The 21,337-nt window shown below is 47.1% G+C and overlaps 1 protein-coding gene across 1 annotated transcript in view; it reads right to left on the reverse strand.

Moving 5' to 3' along the window:
- CNTNAP2 (contactin associated protein 2) overlaps positions 1 to 21,337 on the reverse strand; it is a 1,362,616-nt gene that overhangs the window by 137,200 nt on the left and 1,204,079 nt on the right. Inside the window, exons 18-19 of the mRNA XM_082693594.1 lie at positions 14,003 to 14,239; positions 6,196 to 6,329 (exon numbers count right to left, since the gene is read on the reverse strand). Of these exons, the coding sequence (XP_082549720.1) occupies positions 6,196 to 6,329; positions 14,003 to 14,239 (371 nt within the window). The remainder of the gene's footprint in view (positions 1 to 6,195; positions 6,330 to 14,002; positions 14,240 to 21,337) is intronic.

Below are 21,337 nucleotides of genomic sequence, written 5' to 3' on the forward strand. Positions count from 1 at the left end.
GTCCCTAGCATGGAGCAGAGTGTTTGTTTCCGTTGATTACTCTTCTCCGACCATTTTTAGGGTTCCTCTCAATATACAGCTCCATTAGCAAGCTCCATTAGTGACTGTTTTTATATAATTTTTAAAAAAGATTTTATTTATTTGACAGAGAGATCACAAGTAGGCAGAGAGGCAGGCAGAGAGAGAGAGAGGGAAAAGCAGGTTCCCTGCTGAGCAGAGAGCCCGAGGCGGGGCTCGATCCCAGGACCCTGAGATCAAGACCTGAGCTGAAGGCAGAGGCTTAACCCACTGAACCACCCACACGCCCCTGTTTTTATATAATTTGATTGCAATCTGATTAATAGCAGGTAAGAAATTATCATCTTTATTTTAATTTAAAAGATAGAATGCAATGATTTTTTTAAAAACCTTTTTTGAAAATTCCTGATGAAAACAACTGAAGTCACACTCTTTGTGGTACAAAAATCAGGGACCTAATCATTTGTTCTTAAGGACTTGAGAGTTTTTTTTTTTTTACAGGTCCTTAATTTAAAAAAAATTTTTTTTTATTATTATGTTAAGTTAGCCAACAAAAAGAAGAAAAAAAAAGTCCTTAATTTTGCTTGCAGGAGAAATCTGTTAGCCTCTTCTTGGCAATGACAGGATGGCCCTCCAGTTAGATGAAAGCCAAAATGAACATGACACCCTTACCATCTGTTCATTTGGTTTTGGGAGAATATAGACTCAGAGTGTCTGTGCCAGAGAACATATCCCTGAGCTCTCTATTGTTTAACTTCCATCAAAGCCCCTGAATATGTCATAGTTATTCTAAGAATGTGTAGTTTATTCATTTTTTGGAGCTAGTTTTACCCTTGGATAAGGCCAGAGTATCATAAAGCTGGGTCACGTCGGCCCCTCCTCCCCTTCATGGGCTCATCACCCCTCCTCCAACTCCTTCTGGAATTGTTTGTACTGAAATCCAGTTTTTAAAAAGATTTTGAATGAGAGCGAGAGTGAGAGAGGGAGCGTGAGCTGGGTCGGGGGAAGGGTAGAGGGAGAAGCAGACTCCCTGCTGAGCAAGGAGCCCAACAACCCGGGCCCCACGTCAGGCCCCCAGGATCATGACCTGAGCTGAAGGCAGAAGCTTAACCGACTGAGCCATCTATGTGCCCCTGAAATCTGATGTTTAAATTATGCCTGACTTTCATTAGAGTCGCTACATTGATCGGCCTTGTGGAAAACACTTTTCCCAGGAATGCTTCTCAAGGCACTGTCCACTGCCTTTCTCAGGGCTCACCGTGTAATAAGGAGAACCAACAGCCTTGACTATCACTGCATTAAAAAAAAAAGTCTGAAGAAACAGAGCAAAATCCCCAAATTTGTAATGCTCAGCTGGTAAATACATATCATTCTTCTCTGTGCTCTTGCGTATTTTTGAACTATTTCATACTAATAACAATTATTGTCATTATTGTTGTAATACCACTCAAATTCTTCCCAGCCACAGGTATCCACTTTCTTTGTTGTTGTAAAGATTTTAAAATTTATTTGAGAGAGAGGGTGCATCCATGTGCTTGCAAGCGGGGGGAGGGGCAGAGGCCGAGGGAGACTCCCCAGACAGACTCCCCCCTGCGTGGGGAGCCCGATACAGGGCCTGACCCCAGGACCCTGGGATCACAACCTGAGCCGAAATCAAGAGCTGGACGCTCAAGGGGCAGAGCCACCAGGTGCCCCCGAAGGCATCCACTTTTAAAGCCTGTGCCCAGCCTTCCAGACACCTCGCTACTAAGGGATGGTTAGGAGCACATGGGGACGAAAAGGGGGACTGACCTAGATCCATCTGTGTTTCGGCAGCTTCCCATTCTTAACCTTGAGGCAAGTTATGTCAGATGATCTGAGTTTTAGTTTCCACATCTCTAAAACGGGGACCCTAACCCTGCGCATCCAACACGGTTCCGGTGAGGACGGAATGAGAGGACGTGTTTGACATCCTCAGCTCAGCGCCGGGGACACAGCGAACACCCGTGTATGTGAGCCATGCTCATGGACGGGACATTGCCCAAGGGGCCCGGGCTAGGGGCAGCTTCCTAGCCAGCAAATATAATCCAGGGCATGGAAGAAATCCACGTATACCTTCGGGACTTACTCCCGCTCCCGATGTCACTGTTCTGACTGCCCGCGAGCCACCTGACGTCCCTCCAGCAGTGGGATGGAGGCCGAAAAGAAGGGAAAAGAGCAGAAACAAGCTCGGGACGGCAGGCAGGCAGGAAAGCGAGAAGAAGGGCTTTGTGACCCAAGACTTTGAAATTATTCCTCGTGATATTTGGCTCTTGGCGTCATCTGATGGGCAGGGATTTTCATCGCCTACAGGACTCTCTCAGGTGCTCTCCGCCCGCCCGGGGTTTGTCTTACATCTCGACCGGCGGGAAGCCTTCAGCTACGATCCCTGGTGCAACTGTGAGTTTTCATAAATGACGCCACTCGAGGGTGGTCACGGGCCCTGGCTCGCGCCGGTGTCCGATGACTCCTGGAGTCAGCTCCTCATTATCTATGTGGAGATTGGGCACTTGGTGTTTTGGCAGCAAATGTTTCATCCAAGGTCAATTTCCCTCAAGGGCTCAGCACCATTTCAGACAGTCTGTGCTCAGGGAATGCAAATTAATTTAATGTTAGCTTTAGCCAAGCCCAGCTAGGGAAGTAAACCTTCTTTTAAAAACACCGTAAACACTGATAAACATCGTTGGGATGATGTGCTGTTTGTGCATGTATATATAAATGTGTAAAATTTCACCTTAATTCCAGAGGCATCATTCCACAGCATTTTATATTCAGGATTGAATTTGCCTTATTTTTGTTCTTTGATTAGAAGTGCATTTTAATGTGAAATTATCTGAATATCTTTGTCATTATATTTTGTTATACAGTTGGGGGCTCTCAGAATGGATGGAAGATATCTGTATGTTTCCTATTTTTGTTTGATTATAAAAATGCAACATGTGCCCCCTCAGAAATTGCCACGCACGCTTATAAGAGAAAATGAGGAAATACAGAAAGCTCTAGAGGAAAACATGCCATTTATAATCCCTCCACACAGAAATAATGAAGATGAACATTTTCCTGTTATCTCTCCCACACATTCCTGAAGTTGTAGAAGTTCTTAAGATGAATTTGTAGATGGCTTCCAGAAAAAAGGTCAGTTTCTAGTGTTCTAAAGGTACCTTCAGATTTACCTGCATTCTCCACAAGGCCTTCCCACCAGAAAGAAAGTAGGGCAGGGAGTCTCCTGACCCGCTTTTCCATATCTTTTCTTCTGCCATCATCCTAGCTTTATTTTCTTTATTTTCTATCTGAGCTGGGGTGGAGAGGCGGAGAAACACCGGCGCCCCAGCAGCTATGAGGTCTTTTCTGGCTGAATTCAAGTGGGTTGAGGCATCTGGCTTTCTAAACACATCCAGAAATTTCAGTGCAATTGCATTGTTCTATACGACAGAAGGACAGAGGGCAGGACCCTCCACCACACTCGGTGTAATTCCTGTGGCAGAATTCCATCCATGATTTCGGGGTGCTTCCCGACTCTATGCTGTTCGTAACCTCAAAGCATGGCACAGCCCATTTTCACCCCTCTCGAGTCTTTTTTTCTGGAACCACATTCCTATTCTTTTGGAGGATTCGCCCCAGTTCCCTCCCTCACCCCCAAGCATCTCACTGGGGCTGCCCAGCATCACTGTCTCTCCTTCCAACGGGTCAACACACAGCACAAGCCAGACCAATCACAGACCTTCCCTGAGGTTTTGAAATGAGAACCGAGACACCTTCTGGTAGCAGAACTGAGACGGGAGTCTGGCCCGTGCTCCCGTGTTTGCCTTCTACCACATGTAACAGAGGGAGCCTGCAGGGGGAGGTACCGGCCGTCCTCATAGAGGGGCTGTCAAGCAGAGATAATAGAGGGATCAAGGCACGGAAGCGGGAGGGGCGGGAGCTTCTAGTCTTCATTGTAGTCCTCCAGGTCCCCTGGATTTTCTTCCAGAATATTAGTTTGCCCTTTCTTAAATTCCGTGACCTACACTAGGAATTCTCCCTACAAATGAGTTCCGAATTGGTTTTCAGTCACTGGCAACAACAAGAACTCTGAGCAGTAGAACCGGACTCCCCCCGCCCCACCCCCAGCCCTCAGTCTCCTGCTCTCTAGACTTCTCTGGCTTTCCATGCCTCAAAAGCCCCAAGTTCCTAAAACAGCCTACCCCCCTCCCAACCCCTCCCCCTCTCCCTGTCTTCAGGGCAATCTCTAATTCTGTGGCAGGTAAGGCTCATATTTGTTCTTAAAGGGTTGCTGGTTAGGAGACACCTGGGTGGCTCAGTTGGTTACGCATCTGCCTTTGGCTCAGGTCATGATCCCAGGGTCCTGGAATGAAGCCCCATCTCAGGGGGTTCCCTGCTCAGTGGGAGTCTGCTTTTCCCTCTCCCTCTGGTCCTTCTCCTGCTTGTGCTCACTTTCTCCCTCTCCCAAATAAATAGATAAAATCTTAAAAACAAAAACAAAAAAGGGTAGCTTGCTAGTTCTGAAGAATCCCCAGTTGGCCGAATGTGCCAGGAGGGGGCTGCCTTACCTGTCTTTCCTCTGGACCTCATTTTGGGAAATATACCCAGAAATGGCTCTATCAGCTCTGGTCCCCCCTCCCACTCGCCCGGTCCTCCCCTGTGGCCGTGGCTTCCCCCAGAGACGGAACACAAGCTGGGGGAGTGGGCGAGGGAGAAGCAGGCTCCCCGCTGAACAGGGAGCCCGATGCAGGGCTCGATCCCAGGACCCTGGGATCATGACCAAAGTCGAAGGCAGAGGCTTAACCGACTGAGCCACCCAGGCGCCCCTCTTTTTTAACTTTTAACATTATTCTGTAATACCGCAATAGCAAGAGACGTCACTTGAAAAGAGGTGACAGATGGCATGGGTTAAAATGAGGGAATGTTTCTAATTAAAAGCCAATACACATTATGAAAAAATGGTACAAAACCATCCTAATCCTATAATGATATAAAGTGTACCCCTCCTGGTCTTGCTGGCTTTCCGGAATAAACCTGGTGTTATGGTTCAAGATGGACTTGCTTTTGCCCAGGACATAATCTGCAGCTTCCCAGATGAGCCAGGCACCGCGCTGGGCTCAGGGACCCTGCCCACCACCGCGGGGCAATCTTCTTTACACCCATTTGATTGATTGCACGAGAAACTGTAACTGCACGTTGTCAATTTCCTAGGAGAGACCTGTCCTTAAAATACCCTCTCGCATTTCCTGCTAAAGGCCAAGCGTAAACTCCGTATCAAGTTATGAGTTTGACGTCCACCGCTGCTCAAACACAGACAGGACTTGGGCCCTTTCTTTGCAATCCGAACTTGCCACAGCAGCCAGCCGAATCCGAATGAGGTCTGACTGTGCTGAACCCCTTCCAAATGGCACTCCACTCTCTGACAAAACAGTATCCCCCTGCTGTTCTTTTCCCTGACAGGTATCTATTTTGAACTCCTTCTAGAGAATGCAGTGACAGTTCCCATCCTTGATCTTTTGGCTTCGTTCCCAGGGAGACTTCCTCATGCTATGTTTTATTCATGGTGCCTCCCAGGCTGGTTTCTTCATTGTGAAAATCGGTGGTGGGGGTAGAGACAATCAATGAACCTGAAATAAAACTGGACTGTCATAATAAAACCATCCCTTTGTGTGCTGAAAGCCTACAACCAGAGTCTGAGATTCTGGGGAAGGTCTGTGTTTTGAGAATTTTTCGGGCAAAGCATCCACAGAGAAAAAAAAAATAGTTATTCATATTGTGTTGGAGTAGCAGAAGTAGGTCAGATAAACCAAAATAACCTTTGCTGGGAAACATGATAAGCTTCAGACATCTGAGAGCATGGAGAAAAAAGATGGTGTGATAGATAAAAACAGGAGGCTGATAGATGTGTGAGTCTAAAAGCAGCGAGATGCAAGGAATACACATAGCAAACATTTATCCCACCCTCTCCCTGAGAAATGTCCTCACTGTTAACTCTGTCATTGTCTTTCCTTTAGTATCGATACATGGTTCTACTTCCCTGGTTAGGACTCTGTAGGAGAAAGTGTAATAGGCATCTTACACTGAAGCCCCCAAAACAAAGCCAGCGCCCAAGTACAAGAGAGGATAGAGACTGTAATACAGTATCACATCCACTCGGTGAGCGTACAGTAGGTATACCTTGAGAAATATGGTCCTCTCGTGCCGGGTGATGTTAACGCTGTGGGGTTGTCCGTTGGCCATGTTCCTATGATCTACATCAATGTTGTAGGGCTCCCTGGTGCCGCCCAGGTTGTACCGAATCTGCAAGCTTCCTATAGAAGGAAAAGAAAAGAAATTCTTGTCATTTCTTCGCTCTAGGTTTCACTGGATGGTCAGGCTTGCCCCCCTTGCTGTCCGCCAATACCCCGGCTGCTCTGAATTCTGGCTCGCTAATTCAATGGCATGCTGAACCAGAAGGGTTAAGAGCACTGGGCCCACAGGGGTTTACAGTCTACCCAAGACCATCATCTCCAAGCTGAAGTGGCAGATGATCCAAGCTGGGACTCTGGCCTGGGAAGGAGGAGAACCCATACAATGTAGGACTGCGGGGACGCCTGCAGACGGACAAAATGCCATAGGAAATAAAAAATAAATGCTGGATGCAGGGATGGTCTCACGCCATCAGCAAATTGTGACATTCGGCATATAAAAGAATCATGAGCATACAATATTAAAAATAAACATAATTTACAAAAGATAAATACATGGGAATTTGGGGAGTCTTCACTGAGACCAAGAAAATGAAGCGACAAATTTTATTCTAGGTTAGAGATTGCATCAGTCCGAATGCAAATCAAAGAACGATGGGCTTCCTGGGCCCCTGAGTCCTCACTGCCCCTCCATTCCAGCTGACGTGGCCTCAACAAATTATTCTGTTTTTCCTCTCCATCTTGCTTCTCCCCAGTAACGACAGAAAATATTCAGTAAGACTGATATAATATTCTAGATCCTGTTGTTAATTAATCTGCACAGCAAACATAACTTGTATTTCTTATTTATGATTTTTAAAGACATCAATTTTTTTATCTCATTTTTAACTCAGATTACAATCTTCATATTAATAGTTTCGACATCCCATAGCTTAAAAACGAAGCCAGCAACCTAGCAAGAGTTTGACCCACTAAATCATCTCACAGGGTTTTTGTTGCCTCTTTCATTTTCTGTCTTGAGGGACAGAATGGATATCCTGATTAAAAAAAAAAAATAGATTTATTTATTTATTTGACACAGAGAGAGCACAAATAGGCAGAAAGGCAGGCGGCAGGCGGTGGGGGGGGGGCAGTGAGCAGGCTTCCGCTGAGCAGAGACCCCGATGCGTGACTCGATCCCAGGACCCCGAGACCATGACCTGAGCTGAAGGCAGAGGCTTAACCCACTGAGCCACCCAGGCGCCCCGGATATCCTGATTTTTAAGTCGTGAAATAAAACATGATAATTAAAACTTAGAAAGTAAACAGAAGAAAAAGAAAGAAAGAAAAAGAAAGAAAGAAAGAAAGATCGATCGGTCACCAGAAATCCCACCACCGAGAGATAACTACGCTAAATATTTGGCAGCGTCTTTTCCCAGAAATTGATCATGTCCATATGTATCCATATATACACAAATAAAAGCAACAGTTTCTAAACACTGCCCTCCCTTAGTGAGGCCCTGTAGCATTACACCGGTGGTTTAAATGTTCTATAAATATTCTACCGTGTCCCTGGAATTGAAAGCAGTGTACATCAGTTCAACAAAAATTTAACAGTATTTCCTAATTTTGCTTTCTGAGCAAATTTGACAAACCTTCCCTGTTTCTCTGAGTTTTACCTTAGTTTTTCATCCTAGATTTGTTTATTTATAGCTTTCGGTCAAGCGCTGCAGATTTTCACCTCCTGGGTGTGTCTGAACTCTCTCCTTAATCTCCATCGAAGCACAGGCATCCCTTGGCACCCGGGGTGCCCTGGGTGGACCCTAGGGGAGCCCTCTTCCTGGCGGATGCAGCTCTGGCCGGAGCTGGCTTGTCTTGGCACCCTGGTACTGACCACGTGGTTTCAGGGACTGGACCGCCACCACCTGAGCCTCACCTGCGTCCTCTTTGCCTGGACCACCTGATCCGAATCTGTTTCTCCTTAACAATGTCTCCTCTTGGCCTCATTTCATCGTTAGCTGAATCCCCCCTTTCTCTGCTCGTCTTCACTACCAAGCCCAGTCAAGGAGAGGTCTTACCGGCACTTTAAACACATCATATGCGAAAAACAAACTCTTGACCTTTCCCCCCAAAAAGTATTCCATCTCAATTTTCCACATTTCGGTTAATGGCTACTTCAACCTTCAGGCTATTCCTGGCAAAAGCCCTGCCTCCCGTCTTCCTCCTACATTACACATACAATCTGTCAGCAGCTCTCTTTGGCTCTTTCAAATATACCCCGACACATGTCTTTTCATCCCTCCATTTCTACCCCCAGACCTAGCCACCACCATCGTTTGTCTGGATTACTGGACTCCCCGCCATACTAACAAACCTCTTTGCTTCTGCCCTTCTCCCACATCCCTACCCCAACCCAGCCTCTGCCCCCACATACCCACACCCTTCTCAGAGGGCAGAGCGATCCTCTGCTCAGAACCTTCCATGGCTTCCTATCTCAACCAGAGTAAAAATCGTAGTCTGCCTAATAGCTCACCAGGCCCTATATGAGCTTGCCCTATTATCTCTGACATAATCTCTTATTCTCCTCCTTGCTAACTCCTCATCAGTCTTCTTTAGCCTCCTTGTTGTTTCCTCAGAAGCCAGCATGTTCCTGCCTCAGGACCTTTGCACTGGCTGGCTCTTCTGTCTAGGATGCTCAGTCCCCAGTATTCTGCATGGTGGACTTTTTACCCGCTTTAGATCTTTGCTTAAATATCTTCTCAGTGATTATTTCTGTGACTTCCTCATTAAAAGAAGAATTTACCCACTCTTTTCCCTTAGCCAGGTCCTCCCTTTTCTGCCTTATTTTTTCCCCAGGAGAGTAGTAAATTTTGTTTATATTCTCTGTACTTTATTTCCAGTTCCTAGAATAATGCCTGATACTTAGTAGCTGCTGAATAAACATGTCTATTGAATGAATGAGTGACGGTCTCCCTGTTTCTGTGCTTTTTTTCTTGCAGAGAGATTTTTTCAAAATGCCTAATTGATGATGCCACTGGGTCACTAAAAACTCTTCAAAGCCTTCTAGTTGTTCATATGATGAAGACATACATTCTTAATGTAACGTATGGTACCTTGTCTGATTTGAGTTCTGCGTGTTATGTTATTTTAAATGATGCCATTTACTCTCTCACTTTTTACATTCAAGCTACCTTGGACTTATGTTATACCCTAGAAAATACAATTCTTCTTTCTACCCCAGGACCTTTGAATACCCTGCTCCCCTTTTCTGAGATGTCTCTTTCCCCACTCCTTGGTATTTTACCTTATTTTTTCCCTTTACCCTAATAGTATTAAAAACAATCTATTGTTTGGGACTGAACAGGAGGTGATTAAACGTTTGCGGGGCTATGTGCAGAAGAACAAGTTGACTGTTGAGTTTTTATTCCCTCCTTCTCCTTCTTGTGCTTGGGCTGCATATAATCGCAGCCAGTTTTCTTTAATATACAGCTGTATTCATTCATCATTTATTTACTCATTTCTTCAGAAGATATTTATTCAGTGCTCATGAAAAGCACCGTTGAATCCAATTTTTCAAGGCCTGAACGTGGGCTGTCTGGCTGGCATCAGTGCGGAGTCCCTGTCTAAGACCCAGGACCATCTCCAAACCCTGTGTCTGGCCCTGGGGATACAAAGAAAAGAAAGACCAGGCCCCACCTTTGAGGACTAGAGGTCGGAGGAAATAATAATCATGCAAAAAACAGACATTTTCTGCCCTGTTTTCTTTGTCATTGTTCCCATTACGTTCCCTAGCTCATTAAAATCAGTATTAAGCTGTTTTCATTATTTTTTCTCTTTTCTGGCTTTCTTTCTTTGTAAATATGATTTAAAATTTCTGTAACTGCCTCACTTAATGGCAACTGCAATGATTTGCTTTGAGAAAACAGACGAGTTGGAACGTTAAATTTATATGTAGTGGATCTCCATAAACAGTAATGGCAATTTTCTTGAATAATAAAATTTAAATGATATATTTATTCCTTTCAAATAATAGTACCAGAGAACCACTAAATGGCAGTGGGAGAATATTAATATTTTCCATTAATATAAAATATTATTAAAATGGAAAAATACTTCACTTCCTGCATCTCACGTTCATCTCCCAAGTGAATTAAAGCGGTTATAAGGGACAGCTCTTTTATTGGCTACAGCAAATAATGGGCTTAACAGATTTATTCTCTCCTGGCCATCATCATTATCATCAGCAAACACTTACGGGGCACCTATCGTAGGCAGGAAATGTAGTGCTGGGGGCTTCTCATCTCCCTGGGAAGACAGCGAGTATTTATAACAAGGACAGAGAACAGTACAGTAGATGCCAAACAAATGCCATGGAAAGTGAGCAGAATGGGAGTCTAAAGTAAGGAGAAGTCACTGAAAGGAGGGGAGACTCGACCTGGCTCCGGAATGAAAGGCAGATGTTAGCGCCCAGAGGCAGACGCAGCAAGTCCGGGTACCAGAGCACGGTGGTGGGCAGGGGCACGGTGTCATGTGAGCTTGGGGGAGAATGAGGAGGAGCAGGGCTGGGTGGCACTGAATACGTGGCAGGATGTGGATTAAATCTGTGGGCCGGGGCTGGTAGTAACGGCTGACGCTTACGTAGTGTCTGTGACACCTCCCTGGATGACAGACTGCACCTGTGCAGGGTCCTGCTTTCCCCTTACTGACTCGTGCCATTTTCACAATACCCCCACGAGGGAGGCGCTATTTCACACAAGGGAGCCCTGGGCGCGGAAGGGCTAACTGCCCACGGTCACGGTCACACACCTTGCACAAGGCAGAAGCAGATTCAAACCCAGACTTTCCGGTTCTACACTCGGAGCTCTCCCCTTGGGAGACCTCACTCCGGAGCCACAGGCAGGATGTGGTGAGGTTTGGGATGTCTTCTGCCTTTCCTGGGAGGAGGAGAGCCCAACTAGAGGCATGATGAGGGACACGGCTTAGTGGAGGCTGTGGTGGGTAAGAGCGAGCAGGGAGGGGCCCGAAGAAGGGAGAGGGTTGGGTGTGAGGTGCACTGCTGTTCCACGGAGGGGCTAATGCTATTCTAGGAGCTGGGCGCCCCTCAGACCTCGGCAGACCCTCAGTGGGCTGGGCTGCTGGAGTCACCAGGTTGGTGGCCTCCTGAACACAAGTGGCCTTGTCCATTTACTCAAGTGCCGTTTCACATGTAATAACCTGTATGTGCCATGGCAGGAATGAAGCTGGAAGACATTTGTTAGGAGACCAGCGGTGGGGAAGGAAAGAGAGAGATACCCCTGAGGAACACAGTGTGACTAGACTCGGCAGCTCTTGTTTGCCTGGGTGGCCTCCCAAAGGGGAAGGGTGGCACATTTGTGAATGGCAGCCCAGAGGCACTTGGGAATTGGGGGTCTGAGGGGGTAGCCCTGGCAGAAGCTGAGGTCTGGGGAGGGGCCCATCTTGGGGGAACCGTGACGGTGCTACGACTTTCGATATGTTAAGTATGAGGGATGCTGGGACATTTAGTGAAGACTTTCTGGTTTTTAATTTTTTTCCCGATATTTTGGCATTGAACTTATTGATATTTTTTTTTTTCCTGAATGAATTCTTCACATTTTTCTAACTTTAAAATGCTAATTAATAAAAAAAAATGCAGTCTTTGAAGTGTGAACAAAACCACATTTTCATCAGCTGTTTGAAGACGGCCTTGCAAAGTTCAAGAAACTGAGTGGTCCTGCTTTCCCAACATGCTGGGAGTGTGCTTAGAGATCTCTGCCGTATGGAGAGAGCAGAGGGGTCTCGGGGCCTGGAATCAGACACCTGAGCTTAGGAATCCTGGTTTCACCTTCACCAGCTCAGTGTGCAAGTCACTTAACTTCTCCATTACTCCCCCGTTTTATCATCTGTTGACAGGGAATAAAGAATGCTATCTACCTCGTGGCTGTGTGGCTTGTAGGAATTCATGTGTGTGCAACACAGCCCACCTTCGGGCATCATTAAATGATAGCACCAATATGAACTGATTACTCAAAACCCTTGCACACGGTGAACGCCCCGAGACACCGGCATGAGTGCTCTTGGGGACAGGGTTAGTTTATGGGAAGGTGAGTTCCCGCTATAGCTGGGGACTGGGTTTGATGCGGCAGTGACTTAAGGAGTAGTAATATCTTTTCTGATTACAACAGCGATGCTTGCTCATTGTGAGCATTTGAAATTTATAAAAGAATATTATTCAGGAGAAGCAAATCCACCGTAAAGAACTACTTTGTGCTCATATTATTGCTTTCTGTTTTCCGTCTTTATTTTTCACAGATCTAAGCCAATACTGGATAGTCAAGGCTCTATCTTGCCTTTTTATCTTTCTTTCTTCCTCTTCTTCTTCTTCTTCTTTTTTTTTTTTTTTTTTTGGTTTAATATTGTAGTACATAATTTTTTTTTCTCCATACTTTTTTCTCCATTGCTCCACATTAAGTATAATTCTTAATGAATACAGAATATTCCTTAAAATGGTGACTCCCTCTTTAACTAACCATTTTACTATAGTTGAACTTTTGTATGCCCTTCCTAATGCTTATTTTTATAAATAACACTAAGAGGAACATTCTGATGCTGCCTCTTTGTCTGGTTTTTGGCTTATTTCTTTAGGAATAATTTCTGAAAAGGAAAATATTAGGAAATATCCCCCCGCCCCCAATCTTTTTAATCAACAATGAATTGACCAGAGAAACTGAAGAATTTACTATGTTTTCAAACTCAAGCTGGCCTGGATCTGTAATAATAATTTTTGCTCCCACGGAAGAGAATCCTGGTCTTTACGAAGCTAAGACTTTGGAATACTCCGTGCAGAGCCAGGAGGTGTGGGCAATGAGACAAGCGTCTCCACCTCCTCAGCCCATGTTATCGCTCTGGGAAATGAATGAGAGATTCTCTTCCTGATCAACCCACAATATTCTTATCTGCTCTGATGAGCAGAAAGCCTGACGTGGGGCTTGATCCCAGGACCCTGGGATCATGACCTGAGCCAAAGGCAGCTGCTTAATCAACCGAGCTACCCAGGTGCCCCAAGAATTTTTAAGTGTCTCAGGATTCAGGTTTTCTGAGAAGAACGGCCCCTCGGTGTTGGGCACGCTCCTGTGTTCCAGAACTGCTCAGCCTTCTCTGAAAGGCCTTGAGCGCATTTGGCTATTCTCACAAGATGCCAGTTTTAGTCTCACTCTGACCCTCTTGGGCTCCATGCATATTTGCAAATCAAGGTGGTAAATACACTTCTGCTTTAACCCAGCCTTATGCCAGGGATATATTTTATGCATGTAACATTCTGAGAGGGTTTAGGAATGAAAACATCTCTGGTTTTCCATTTCTATGGAAAGCTACATATGTTCTGAAGGAACCTTCTGATATGTTATCATACATCAGGATACCTCATTGATTTAGTATATGTGCTGCTGAAGCGAGCACAATACCTCATTGATTTATATTAAATTAATTTTACTACTTCAGAGCTCATCTCTATTTAGGACAGCAGTGCATGTCTTCACTTGACAGGAACAAAAAATCATCATCATACATACGGAACGACCTCATATTCATGTAATATGCTTCCCATAAAGAACCTGACATGGCTTAGCGACATCACTACTGTGACACTGACAAGCTGCCTTCCTGGCTCTCACATAGGGAAATGAGGTTCAAAGACATTGGATGACTCACTCAGCGTCCTGCAGAGAATAAAGGACAAGACCAGAGCAACCCAGACTTTCTAGAACATTCTGTTCACCCAACATTAAATATTAGCAGAGGCTAGGCATGCTTGTCCTCACCGGCGGGTTTGATGAGCACTGCCAAGAAGTCTGTCGTGAAGGAGCTCACGTAGAGGAGAATGCAGGGCGTCTTGGAGGTACTGAAGCTGAAGCGGATCCCCTCGTGCGCCAGGTCGGCAGGGGCGCTCGGCTGATCGGGGGCGCTGTCTGACCTGACGCCCGATTCTTTGCCGCTGACCCCCGATGCCTGGAAGTTATACCGTAGCCACATCCCCTCTTCAAAAAATGCGCCAACATCTGTTGAAACAAAACAGGTGGAGGAGATTGACAAATGAGGGGGAAACTGGGTGCTGATACTGACCACGCTTCAAGCTCGCTGCTCACGGAAGGCAGGCCCTGCGCTGTCCACAGAGACGGGCCCGATTTCCTCAACAGGGACCAACTATCCCCCGCAACCCCCAAAAGGAAGTAGCATGTAATAGAGCACGCAGATCTGTAAATTTAAAAAAGATATATATATATATTCATAAAAATGAAGAAACTGAAATCATACCAGAAAGAATTTTCATGTATAGGGCTTAGGCCAAATGACTGATTTAGGTTGAAGAAACACCCTGAAAAGGCAATGGTTTAACATGAACACCCATTTAAGGAGCTTACGGGCTTCCTCTTTGAGACTGGAGGAGTTCTGGATGTTTGCCCAGGAGAGCCCTAGACCAGTCCCTGAGGAGGTCCCAGGAAGCTTAAAATCGTAAGTTGTGAAGTTTGAGAGAACTGGGCTCAAATATGACCATTAATTAATTACTGTGTGGCTTAATGGGAAGTTACTTAACCAATTGCTTTAGGCCTCAGTATTTTATAGGTGAATGGGAGACAATAAAAGATAATGTGAAATGATCAACACAAAGTAAATCGTATCTATCATTATATTATTATTATTATTATTAAATCATAAGAACAGTCACTAACCCTTCATTGGTCTCTGTCAATGGCCTAATCATTGCTAATTGATTCCTTTTTATTTTTAAGAGTTTATTTATTTTTGAGAGAGGAGAGAGAACATGCATGCGCACACATGAGTGGGGGGAGGGGTGGAGGGCTGAGCAGGGAGTCCAATTCAGGGCTCAATCCTAGGACCTTGGGATCATGACCTAAGCTGTAGGCAGATGCTTAACGACTGAGCCACCTGGACACCCGCCCCCCCCTTTTTTTCAAAGATTTTATTTATTTACTTTTGAGAGAGAGAAGTAGCGAGCACATCAGTGGGTGGAGGGGCAGAGGGAGAAGCAGACTCTACCAAGCAGGGAGCCCAATTCGGGACCCCAGGATCATGACCTGAGCTGAAGGCAGCCGTCCAGCGGACTGAGCCCTCCAGGCGCCCCGCTAACAGGCTTCTCCGCTGATTCTCCCATTGCGTGCTCCTCAGAGTTCCCAAATCATTTCCTACGTCAGGACGAAAGGCTGAGATTCCTAACAAGCTTTGTTTGGTCTCCTAGTTACGGTTCCCCTGCCCTCAGGTATTCTTCTGGAAGGAGACTTAAACTTCACTGCCCGTAGAACCCACCAGAGTGGGCACGGCGTAGTGAATCAGGGAGTCAGGCACCCATGGGTGGATCTGGGCTGTGTTAACCCGCTAACCGACCTCTTAACCTATTAACCAGCCGGCGGTGTGTGAGTCTTACAGAATTCAGATCTTGCTCAAACGCTAACAGGGCCCCTGATGGGAAGCCCAGGATTGAACAATATGCAGCCCACACGGGTCACCGACCGACTCACTGGGATGTCAGACGTATATAATACGGTCGCTGCCACCTTGGGGTCGTCCTGTCCAGCCGTGGGCATGGGAGAGGACACATCCACAATCTGAAATCCTTCTGGCGAGTGTCATGGAGGTTTACACAGCAGATCATGTGATAAGAACCCCCGCCTCAGTGCCTGGAGGGTCCTGAGTTGGCTTTCCCAGGCTTTCAGCAAACACCTGCCAAGTCCCCTCGGGACGCCAGGCACTCCGCTGGGCCCTGAGGTTACCATCGCTGCTCCCAGGAAGCCCTTGATCTAGGGGATTCAGACCACCAGGCATCACCAGAAGTACTATGGTGGGTGCAGGACCACATAATACAGGGGCTCTGGAACATGAAGGGCACCGGCCAAGGAAATCTGGGGGGAAAAGGCATGGAACCTGGGACCCAAATAACCAGAGGCAGTAGCTTTGTAAAGGCGGAAGGGAAGGCCAGCTTGGGAGTTGAGAGAGAAGCACGTGACAACACTTGGAGCTGGGACAGTGCCACCAGAGGCATGAAGCCTTGGCATGCAGTCTTCTTACAACATCAGTTATATGGGCAAGACTCTTGAGTGCCCCACTACACTTGAGGTTGGGCGTCGGGGAAACAGTACCTAAAAAGAGGTGATCCCTGCCCTCAGCCGCTCAGAGCCTGGTGGGACAGACGGGCATATTCTGTGACGTTCTCTGAGCGGCTGTGACGGATGGTAGGGGCTGAGCCGGGGGCAATCAAAGAGAGCAGACAGGGCCGGTCACCTGCCGCGGACACCCCTTTGCCACAGAGAGGTTCTCCGAGAGGATGAGGGGGTCACGATCTGAGAAACTGTTTGGGCCATGCAGGGGAGAAGAGATGGACCTGGTGCCTGGAGAGAGGGCTCCAGATCAAGGCCAGAGTTCACACAAGCCAGAGGCAGACAGAAAGGGACAAGGTAGAGCACAAGATAGGGCACTTGAAACTCAAGATCGAGGCACGAAGCTCCTGCGTGGAGGGAGGGATTCTGGGCTGCTGAGGTCGAGGAAGCAGGGAAAGCTGCAGGTGCCGGGCACCGAGCTACAGATGCCCGTATCGCCAGCCGGAACCTGGGCTTCCCTGAGCCAGACTCTCCCCAGTCACCGCCCTTCCAGAGCGTGGGCCCGCCCGAGTCCCCGATGACACCTCTCTGTCAGAATGCTGGTCCCCAGGCCTAGCTCCGGAATTTGGCTCCGAGGGTCTGACTCAGAGGGTCTCGAGAATCAGCACGCGTAACCGACTCCCCAGAGGATGCTCGTGCCCACAGGAGACCGAGACCCTGGGAGCCAACGCCGGGGCGGGGGAGTGCCGCTGGCGGGGCAGGGAGCCGAGCGGGCCCGTCAGGCTGAGACAGGACGCCTCGTTCAACCCTAGGGGTGACCCTCCTTCCAGGGCAGATCGTTAAGAGAAATTCAGAAAGTGAAGGATTTTAGATAAACTGAACAATATGCCACAGAGAATACTTGTGGTGTATTTCAGAGTCATCGTTAAAAAGCTTTATGGATTCATGTCGGTTTTGGAGGAAGGAAAATACCACGCTTAACAGGGTTATTCTGCAACTGCGTCATAAACCAACTGTTAAACCAGGGCCTGGGAGTGCTGCAAACCGTCTCAGTTTCCAAGTGGCGGATTTATAGCCGTCATTTCACTGCTTCAGATGGTTTGAAGGAAATGCCAAATCCGGGTGTGGAATATCACTTAGGAAAGGCACACTCCCATCCCCCCTGAAGGAAACACTAAAAGAACACTAATTTAACACGCCCCAAACAACGCCCTTTCCCTCATTGGATGATCAAAAATGACTGATGGAGAATGCTTAATGTACTAAGCATTTCATACTAAGGTTTTATACTAAGACGAGATAGCTTAAGTTTTAGGATATTCATTTTTTTGGATAGAAAAAAATGATAAACTTGGAGTCTCATTATTCTAAGGTGTATCACAAAAGAGATCTGTGGAATTAGATCATGTTTCCCGAAATTCCGAGCTACAGTCCGAAATCTGTAGGTTCAGGATTGTAAGTTTGCCAGGAACCTTGAGGCAGGCAAGCAACCTCGTAATCATTTCTTGATTCTTGAAATGGACCTCTGATTGATGAAAAGAAGTCTGCAAATATTTGAAATAAAATACACAAACTGCCCGTCCCAGAATAATACCACAAAGATATTCTTCTCCTCGTCTGACCAAATCCCCGATGTTTAACGTGGAAAGGCAAGCAGCTGGTACTCACCCCGTTACTAAATTGCCCCTCATCTTTTCTTCCTCACACTCAATAATTCCATTTCTTTTTGCCTTTTTTGCTTAGGCTATATCTTGCAACCTATATTTAAAAATCATCCCGAGTCTTTTCATTCTCTCACTTCCCCACAACAACCCAGAATTGAAAGCTCCTAGCCCACAAATGGGCTCTTTTCCAAAAGTTTAAAGTCAGTAACTTGCAAACTTGGAAGTATTTCCCCATCGAAACAACGCTTTAAGTGATCGGTAATTTACCACGAGAGTCCACAAAAGCTGAACAATAATTCTGGATGGGTCGCGAAAGAGAACTGAAGAATGCTATTGTGTACTAGTCGTTAAAACAGAAACAGCGACAAGAGAAGTTAAGGTTGATTCTGAACGTGAGAATTCCAGGGAACTCCGCTCCCACAAGTCTTGCATCTAGCTGATGCCGCGGCATGCCCGGGGAATCTGGAGTAGCTGATTCTCCTAAGAATCTTAAGGAAGCAAAGAGTGTTCGCCTGTTCCCCTGGTGTAAATGCTCCTACCACGGCTGAATTCAAGCTGTCAACACATGACTAATACGGAGTAGAGAGGACAAGTTCACGGGTGATCTCCCAGCCGGTGTGAACTGCCTCCAGCGCGTGAGCTCACTCGGTCACTGAGCCGGTCCTTCAAGCAAACCACAGGCACTGACCGCAAGCGGGCGGCTCAAACAACGGGAGTCTATTTCACTGTTCTGGAGTCTCTAAGTCTAACATGGACGTCTCGGCTGATTCTTTTTCTGGTGCGGGCTCTCCTGCTGGCTTGCAGTCAGACGTGCTCTTGCTCTGTGCTCCCATGGCAGAGAGAGAGCGAGCAAGAGAGAGGGAGGTAGGGAGAGAGAGAGAAGAGGGAGAGAGAGAGAACTAGATCTCTGGTCTCTTCCTCCCCTTAGAAGGGCGCTAATCCCCTCATGGGAGTCCCACCCTCATGACCTCATCTAAACCGAGGTACCTCCAAAAGCCCCATGTCTAAATACTGTCCCATTGGGGGTTACGGCTTCCGCACAGGAATCTGGGGGGACTGACACATTCAGCCCGTACTAAAGGCTACTTGCCTTTTCTCTTCCGCTGTAAAGAAATGCTTTTAGTATTTGATGGTTCCTTCCTGCCTTCCACACCTCTCTTCTATCTTGTCCCAGGACCCTGGACCCTGAAAGCTCTGTCCTTTATGAGAAGTTCTATAAAACCCAGGAAGAACTCCTGGGGAGCAGGCACCATACTACAAGGAAACATGGACCTGGGCCCCAACCTCAGGGTCATTCAAGCTTTTCCACGGTTGAATTCCATTGTCCAGAATGGCCATTCTCACGGGCTGCTTTTTAATGAATCATCTAACTAAAGAGTTAAACAAATGTCATGACGCTCTGCTCCTAGACCCCTTGGCCACCCCGCTCGGTGTATATCCTGATTCTGCATTAGGCCCGGCTCCTTCTGGGGTAATCTGCAAGGCCTAACTCTCCTTTAACTCGTTTCCTCTTGTATTCCCAAGGTCCTGCTTTCCTGAAATACAACTAGTTTCTCTCCTGGCTTTCCACTGGCAAAATCTGCTTTTTCTCCCCAAGTGTGCTGCTTTGAATTTCCCTCCTGAATTTTTTATTCTGTTTGTTCCATGTTTTCTTCCATGGACTCTGATCGTTTTAGACTAACAACATTGGGCCTGGATAAGTTAATGTTCACCTTTACTCAGGCTGTTTCCCCAGGTGGATACGTATCTTTTGTAACCACTTTCCCCACATTCTCTCTAAAGGCCAGGTTACTTGCAGGTCAGTTTCTATGTAATAAGCTTCAAGTGTCTGAATCTGCACCAGGGTAAGAAAATCCCGGAGAAAATTCTCTGAAGTCTGAGTGGCGTGTGCCGACCATGAGCTACAAGGGTAGAGCATGTGACTTGAAACACGTGAAGAAGCTACAAGATCTAGGACTTGACCGTGTCGGAGCCAGGGGGCCTCCTTGCTTGGGAGTTTAAGTGCCAACAGCACCGAACAACTTTGCTTGAGTCCCAAGTGGGAAGATAGTTTGCATCCAGAATTTCCTGGGACATGCTCCTGAAATTGTGTTAATAAGCATTACTGGAAAAAAAAAAATGGTGGTCAACAGGTTAGAACACTCTAGAAAGAGTAAGTGAGGGAAGGACTCCATCCCAGTAAGCTCCGTCTGACACACGGAGTCAGGGAGGAATGTGTGTACGTGGAGGGCAGGAATATAAAGGCGGGTTTAGTCCTGGCTTTGCCACCAACCAGCTCTGTGGCCCGGGTCCAGCAGGTTATTTAATTGCTGTAGCCTTTAAATCATTCCCATGTTACAGAAATCCTCCCCGAAGGTACATCCTCCTCTGGCTAACAACCAGTCATTTCTGTACGTTCTTTTTTTTTTTTTTTTAAGATTTTTCTTATTTATTAGAGAGGGCGTGCAAGAGAGAGCATGAGCGGCGGGGAGGGGTAGAGGGGGAGGGAGAAGCAGATTCCCTGCGGAGCAGAGAGCCCCACTCGGGGCTCGGTCCCAGGCAGCTGCTTAACCGACTGAGCCCCTCAGGTGCCCCCTGATTTGCAGTTTTAAACGATCATTCTGGCTGAATGGATTGGTATGAGAGGAAACCGTTAAACCTAAATTTCATCCTTAAATGTAAATTTCATCCTTTTTCTTAAACTCTGGAATATCCCTCGGTGTGTGTGTAGGGGCCTGGTCACTAGATACATTTCAGGGAATCTGTAAATCTCCTGAAACTTTGGGCGAAAGCGCCTATGCATTTTTCTGGGGGGGGGGAGGGTTAGTAGTATAAATCAGATTTCATGACTTCACCCTCAAAAGTGTAAGGAAAAATAAGAAAAACTAATTCATTCGGAAATGATGCACCGAGATGCTGGGTGAGCGGAGGCGCTGGGCCACATGCGGCCTCCACATCCCCGGTGGGGTCGTCACCCTCGTGATCCGGACCCGCTCCCTCCTCGGCCGCCCCGCCCGGTCCCTGCGTCCTCTGCCCTGTGGTCTGGCCAGACTGGTCTGGTCTGGGGGACCTGCTCATGGCCCTGCCAGTTCCTTCCCTGCCGGCTCTCCGGCCCTTCCCAGCCGCTGTCAGGCCACCTCCGTCCCCCAGCTCCTCCTCAAGCGCCCTCACGGCTCTTTGCTCTGACTTTAGTCTGACAAGCGCAACCCTGTTTGCTTTTAATTTAGTAAACATTTCTTGGAACCTCACGGAATGCCAGGCCCGTGCTGATAACAAAAGCAAACACGACGAGGACTCTTCCCTAGAGAAGAACCGCAGCCTTAGGACACACTCGGCGGGAGACCCGGAGCCGGGAGGGGGAGGTGGCGGGACGGGAGAACCATCGGCTCGTTCTGTGGCG

This window comes from Mustela nivalis, assembly GCF_964662115.1.
Source record: "Mustela nivalis genome assembly, chromosome: 12".
Lineage (NCBI taxonomy): Eukaryota > Metazoa > Chordata > Mammalia > Carnivora > Mustelidae > Mustela > Mustela nivalis.